General features: G+C 47.4%; 1 protein-coding gene across 1 annotated transcript in view; it reads right to left on the reverse strand.

Moving 5' to 3' along the window:
- Positions 1–1,660: 1,660 nt before the first annotated feature.
- Positions 1,661–6,439, reverse strand: part of LOC134462981 (chemokine-like protein TAFA-4) — a 61,599-nt gene continuing 56,820 nt past the window's right edge. Inside the window, exons 4-5 of the mRNA XM_063216242.1 lie at positions 6,381–6,439; positions 1,661–1,728 (exon numbers count right to left, since the gene is read on the reverse strand). The exon at positions 6,381–6,439 is cut by the window's right edge and continues 66 nt beyond it. Coding sequence (XP_063072312.1) covers positions 1,717–1,728; positions 6,381–6,439 — 71 coding nt within the window. The 3' untranslated portion in view covers positions 1,661–1,716. The remainder of the gene's footprint in view (positions 1,729–6,380) is intronic.

Below are 6,439 nucleotides of genomic sequence, written 5' to 3' on the forward strand. Positions count from 1 at the left end.
AGAGAGAGAGAGAGAGAGAGAGAGAGAGAAAGAGAGAGAGGAGAGAGAGAGAGAGAGAGAGAGAGAGAGAGAGAGAGAGAGAGAGAGAGAGAGAGAGAGAGAGAGAGAAGGGGGAAAGACATCCCTCAGTGCCCCGGCAGCCTCATCCATTACGGGCCAAAGCGACTCAATCACAGGCAGCGGCTGCAGTCGAGCAGACAAGGACAAATGCCACCCAGCCACAGCCAAGCAGTGAGCAGTCCATCTGTCAGCATCCTCCACAAATGGACAACTGATTTTGGCTCCCAAGTCCCCTGACCACACTACCCCCCACCCCAAAAACACTTACTCTTGCTCAACTCACTCACTCGATAAACACATGTACTGTTTTCTCATTTGTATGCAATTAAGACACAAATATCATTTTCTGATGAATATATAGCGTATATAATCAAAATAATCATGTATACTTGGCTGCTTAGGCCGAGTATGTGAATCTGCGATGTATAGTATTTCAGATTTCCAGGACCAGCGACGTTCATATTTGGTGACTGAAAGCCTTGGAAAAATGCTGATAGCAGTTCGTCTTTGGTTGAACAGCAAAACACTGATGAATAAAACATTGAAACATATAATTGCACTGTAAATGTCTGTACAAATCCTGTAACATCTCATGTGAAATAAAAGGACACCATTGCACAAGAAGCTTTGAGCAGGACCATCCTTTTACTGGGCATTTAAACTCAAGTCACTAGGCAGAAGAACTAGCAGCCCTACATAAACATCAGAGGCAGAAACCTTATAAAATGTTTTCTCTCTTTGTATGTGACATCCATAGCGAAAGATGGAAGAAGATCTAGTGGGAGGGGGAAAAAAACAACATTTTCTTCGAGATGGTTTAAACTAGTGCAAATATCTTACATAAATGTTTAATGTGTTGTTATAATTTCTACTCAGCAACACTAATTGGAACCGCAAAATGACTCGCAGAAAATCAAAAATAGAGCGAGAAAAAGAGGGAGAGGAAATGGGTGGTGGGGGGGGGAGATAAAACATGATTGTGACTTCACCCACAAGAGTAATTTGACAATAATTTGTGATTCACGCCTTCTGTGTGTTCCGCGTCCCTTATCATGAATATAGAGTCATTCTGGCTGAGAGCACTCCGAGTAGTACGTCTCGACAGCCTGTCGCCTCCAAAGGACATCCAAGCGCTCCTCCATACACATACTTGTAGTGGTGGGTGGGAAGGATGAGAGAGAGAGAGAGAGAGAGAGAGAGAGAGAGAGAGAGAGAGAGAGAGAGAGAGAGAGAGAGAGAGAAAGAGAGAGAGAGAGAGAGAGGGCGAAAAGGAGAGTAGCACATTCAAAGACTGTCAGCGTACAGCAGTCTTGTGTTAGCAGCGTCTCTGTTAGCATCGCCAGTTAGCGGATGATGACTGTAGATCACATACACCCGAACTGTTCACTAGGATCCATTAGATTATAAAGAGGACTGAAGTGTTGCACACAACAACGTTCCACACACACACATTCACCTTGTAAGTACAGGTTTTTGGTCCAAACAGTTTCACAGTTTCATTGTTGTCCAAGAAGTCTTTGCCCGTGTGTTGATCATGTTTAGGTAATCCTACAATGATATTCCAGTTCAAATCGGGCAGTCTTCTATTCCGGATAGCATGTGGGGGGAGTCTCAGCTTGACACTGTAGACTGTGGTGAAGGTCTGGCGTTTTCTTGCTATCGTGTGACCTAAGAAAAATGGGAGAGGTTAAAGGCTTAGTGAGTGACCTATCAAACAAAACGTAACTTTACTATATAGATTATCTAAAGTTTAGCGCTGCTAGCACCGTAAAATAACTTCAAAAGATTTTTTGCATCAAAATGAAGACATGAGAACCAAAAGGACGGAGATATTTGACTTGACTTGACTTGACTTGACTTTGTGTGTGTGTGTGTGTGTGTGTGTGTGTGTGTGTGTGTGTGTGTGTGTGTGTGTGTGTGTGTGAGTGTGTGTGTGTGTGTGTGTGTGAGAGAGAGAGAGAGAGAGAGAGAGAAAGAGAGAAAGAGAGAGAGAGAGAAAGAGAGAGAGAGAGAAAGAGAGAGAGTGTATGTATGTATGAGAAATGTGTGCACATGCTTTGGCATAAATAGTGTGTGTCTGCGTACGTGCATGCGTGCGTGTGTGTGCGTATAACTAGGTCATGTCGTGCCCACTCTCCCATTAGATGTCTCTGCTGAGGTGGTAGGGAGGGTTGCTGATGTTGGTGTGTGTGTGTGTGTGTGTGTGTGCATGTGTGTGTGTGTGTGCAAGAGAGGGAGAGAGAGCAAGAGAATGTGTCTGCATATATGTCTGTGTCTATGTCTGTCTGTGTACGTGCATGCATGTGAGTGTGTGTGTGTGTGTGTGTGTGTCTGTCTGTCTGTGCGTGTGCATCTATCTATCTGCCTGTGTCTGTGTGTGATGTGGAGGGCTATGAGAGGTGGATACGGGGGCAGTCGAGCAGCAGCAGCAGCAGCGGCAGCATGAGTAGGAGCAGCAGCAGCCGTATTGGTGGGAGATGGAGAGGAGCTCAGAGTCAGACACACAGCAGTAATCTAGTGTGGCATCTGTAATGGAGCCTCGTCTGCCTCTTCTGCCTCACATCCTCATGCACAGGGCCGGATTAAGATGGCCTGGCGCCCCTAGGTTACAGGTTGCTGTGGGCCCCCCTCCAGAAGGGAATTTTTCACATCAAATGTACATAGACAGTGTTATAACTACGAGCTTGGAATTAAGGATAAATGTCTCCCAACTGTACTCACTGTATGACAGATGAAATGTTCAATATTGCATTGTGTCATAATTCTGCAGTTTTTCCACTTTTGGCGATTCAGGGCCCCCCTGGCAGGTGGGGGCCCCTAGGCTGCTGCCATATCTAGGCTGTGCACTAATCTGGCCCTGCTCATGCATCCAATGAATGCAGTATTGATGCCCAGCCATGCGACATCGCCCAGACACTCTGCTCTCTTCCACTCTCAGGTACTCTCCTCTTCCACCCTCCCCTCTTCTCTTCTCCTCTTTGCACTCTTCTCTTCTCCCCTACTCTCCTCTCCTGAACTCTCCCATCATCTCCTCTGCTCTCCTCTCCACCTGTTCTTTTCTCTCTTCGGCCCGACACTCTGCTTTCTTCCTCTCTCAGGTACTCTCCTCTTCCACCCTCCCCTCTTCTCTTCTCCTCTTTGCACTCTTCTCCTCTCCTCTCCTCTCCTGAACTCTCCCATCATCTCCTCTGCTCTCCTCTCCACCTGTTCTTTTCTCTATTCGGCCCGACACTCTGCTTTCTTCCACTCTCAGCTACTCTCATCTCCTCTTTGCACTCCTCTCCCCAATTCTCCTCTGCACTCATGTCTTTGGCTCTCCCAATTTTCTGCTCTTCTCTGCACTCCTCTCCTCACATCTCCCCTCTCCAGTCCCCACACTGCCCCACTCTCCTCTGTCATCCTGCCCTCCTCTCCCTACTCCCCTCACCTTTTTACTTTCTTCTCCTCCTCTCCACCTCCTCTCCTCTCCTGACCTCTCCTCTCCAGTCTTCTCTCCTCTGCCCTCCCATGCTCTGTTCATTTCTCTTCATTTCTTCTCCCTTTTCGTCTTTTCTTTACTCAGACTATGCTCCCCTAACACCTTGTCTTCCTTACTTTCTCTCTCTCTCTCTCTCTCTCTCTCTCTCTCTCTCTCTCTCTCTCTCTCTCTCTCTCTCTCTCTCTCTCTCTCTCTCTCTCTCTCTCCCTGTCGCCTCACCTCACCTCACCTCCGATCCCATCTCCTCCCCAAAGCAGTGTTCCACTTTCAGGCAGTAAAGCTAACCTCGCCACCCGCTGCTCTATTGGTTTACTGCAGAGACCACAAGAGGGGGGGGGGGGGGGGGGGGGGGGGGGAGGGGGGGGGTGATTGGAGGTGATTGGGGGCGGGGTGATGGGGGGGCTATGTTGCTGAGGAGGGAAAGGGAATCCTGCCAAAACTCACCCCCACCCCGACCCGACCTGGCCCCGACCCGACCCATGACACTGTGCCTCACCTGTCTGCCTGCCCGTGCACAAGGGGTCAACCGCTCCAACCGGGGGCCCCGAGCGCACCCCCCATCCGTCCGTCATCCCCCAGCCATTGGCCCGCACCAATTTAATTAAGACTCTTAATTTGAAAGTCTCGGCGGAACCCGGCGCCGTAATGCATTATAATGAACGCGACAGATGTTGGGCTGTTATTCCGTCTCTCCGAGCAATTACTCTTATGGCGTACAGCACACCCCTCTTCCCTCTCCACAACAACGCCCCCACTCCACTATACCCCACCACTACCACCCACACCACCCACACCACCTCTTTTAATAGCTCACCTGTGAATGGGACGCACCTGTTTCATGTGGTAGACCCATAACGCCCCATTCGGCAAATTAACTCTCCCAGATTGCGGGAATGTAACAACACAAAAAAAGGCGGCGTGGGAGGCTTAATTTAAATCAATTTGTTCCCAACATGGAAATTAACGGGGGCCAGTTGTTGTTTGCTTTACATGCTTTGCAATACATTTTGTATTTTATTTTACTTCCCGGCCCATAGCGTAGTGGCTGTTGCGATGCAGCAGTAACGTGTTTGAGGTTCGCGGGGGGCTGTTTGTTCCTCGTCTTTCATTCATGATCAAAAGGCATTTTCAGCTTTCAGATGATTGCTCTTCTATCACTGTTGATTTACGCACCCTACATCCGTAAGATCCTTTTATTTTGTGTGTTGTAAGAGTCCCGTCCCCCCCCCCCCCACACACACACACACATCTTTTGAAGAGTTGTTTCAAATGACGTTAATTGAGATGCGAGGGAAGAGCTGTCGTTGTTGTCACTGCACTAGACTTCAAAGGTGATAAAGACTGGTCCGTGCGATGGGAGCTAGTTCTGCTATCTGATTCGCACAATCTGATTCTCCGAGGAGTCTTTTGGTGAAAGGCGTAAGATCTCTTTTCTTATCGCGCCCGTTCCCTGAATAATTTCCGTGTAAATCAAATGGCTGCACGTTGGGGAGTAAACACTGTGACTGCCACAAACAGCCACCTTATCAGCAAACCCCTACTACTACCTCACCACAGTCATCTAATGGAAGAGTGGGCACAAAATAGGCTAGTTACACACACACAAATGCACGCACGCACACACGCACGCACGCATGCACGCACGCACGCACGCACGCACGCATGCACACACACACACAATAATGTAGGAACACATTAAATACATTTACACCAAAGCATGTGCACAGTGCACACACATACTTTCTCATGCATACATACACACTCGCACACATACACACGCACAGACGCAAGGACGCACATGCATGCACGCACACACACACTATAAGAAAAGGGCACAGACATCTTTCAGGGACTGTATTGGGGGTGCTAAAACTTCACATCTGTTCGAAGCTAGTGGCATATTCAGGCCCAAGTGGCTTATGAGAAGGATACACATTTGGTGCTGAATTGCATTATAAGTTCCAAACACCGTCCTCTCTGCTTTTGGTGTATGAAGTATTAAAACATTTAGGGAATAGGTCACACTCTTCAAGGTTCTTTTTTTTTTCTTTTTATTCAGCCATTGCAGGGGTCAGACAGACATTTGAATTTGAACAGAGTTGTGAGTCCCATACAGTACCAGTAGAATGTGTATGCTCTCCAGCACTCTTATCCGTGACTGATGTGCACTACTACTTGTCAGTACCTGGTGATGCTGCATTTTTCGGCTCAGCCCTTTCCGAGATCTGAACTATTCTAATGGGGGCAGACTTTGTTTACATTAAAAACTTTCTTAACATAGGCCTAATCCAAATGTTATCCCAAAATGTATCACTATTTGCTAGTTGTCTGCTGATGTTTCATAACCTTTTGGATGTTATTGGGAATAAATCAAGATGTTTTTTCATGTAAACAAAGCGCTGCCCCCATTACAATGACCAAGATCTCGGAAAAGGCTGAAGAAGAAAAAAAAAAAGTCCAGGGTATTGTGAGCATTACCACTGCATGTTGAAATTGACTGAACTGGTCCTTTAAGTGTATAGCAATGTAGACGTGGCAATGAGTCTCTCACCTTGGTGGTTTTGACCTTGTTCAAGTGTCATCTTAAGTGTAATGTAATGTTAACTTGACAATGTGTTTCTCACCTGGTTGGGCCAGGACCCAATACCCTGCCCCTAAATAGAGGTAAGTTACTTTGGTGTCAGCGTTAAGTGTAATGTAATGCAACAATGTGGCAATGTGTCTCTCACCTGGGTGGTTTTGACCTTGTTGGGATGGGACGCAATACCCTGTACCTAAATAACTGTAAGTTGGTGTCAGCGTTAAGTGTATTGTAATGTAGACGTGGCAATGTGTCTCTCACCTTGGTGGTTTTGACCTTGTTTCCGGTGCTGCAGGACCAGCCGGTGAGGTCGGGCAGCA

The sequence above is a fragment of the Engraulis encrasicolus genome, chromosome 14, assembly GCF_034702125.1.
Source record: "Engraulis encrasicolus isolate BLACKSEA-1 chromosome 14, IST_EnEncr_1.0, whole genome shotgun sequence".
Lineage (NCBI taxonomy): Eukaryota > Metazoa > Chordata > Actinopteri > Clupeiformes > Engraulidae > Engraulis > Engraulis encrasicolus.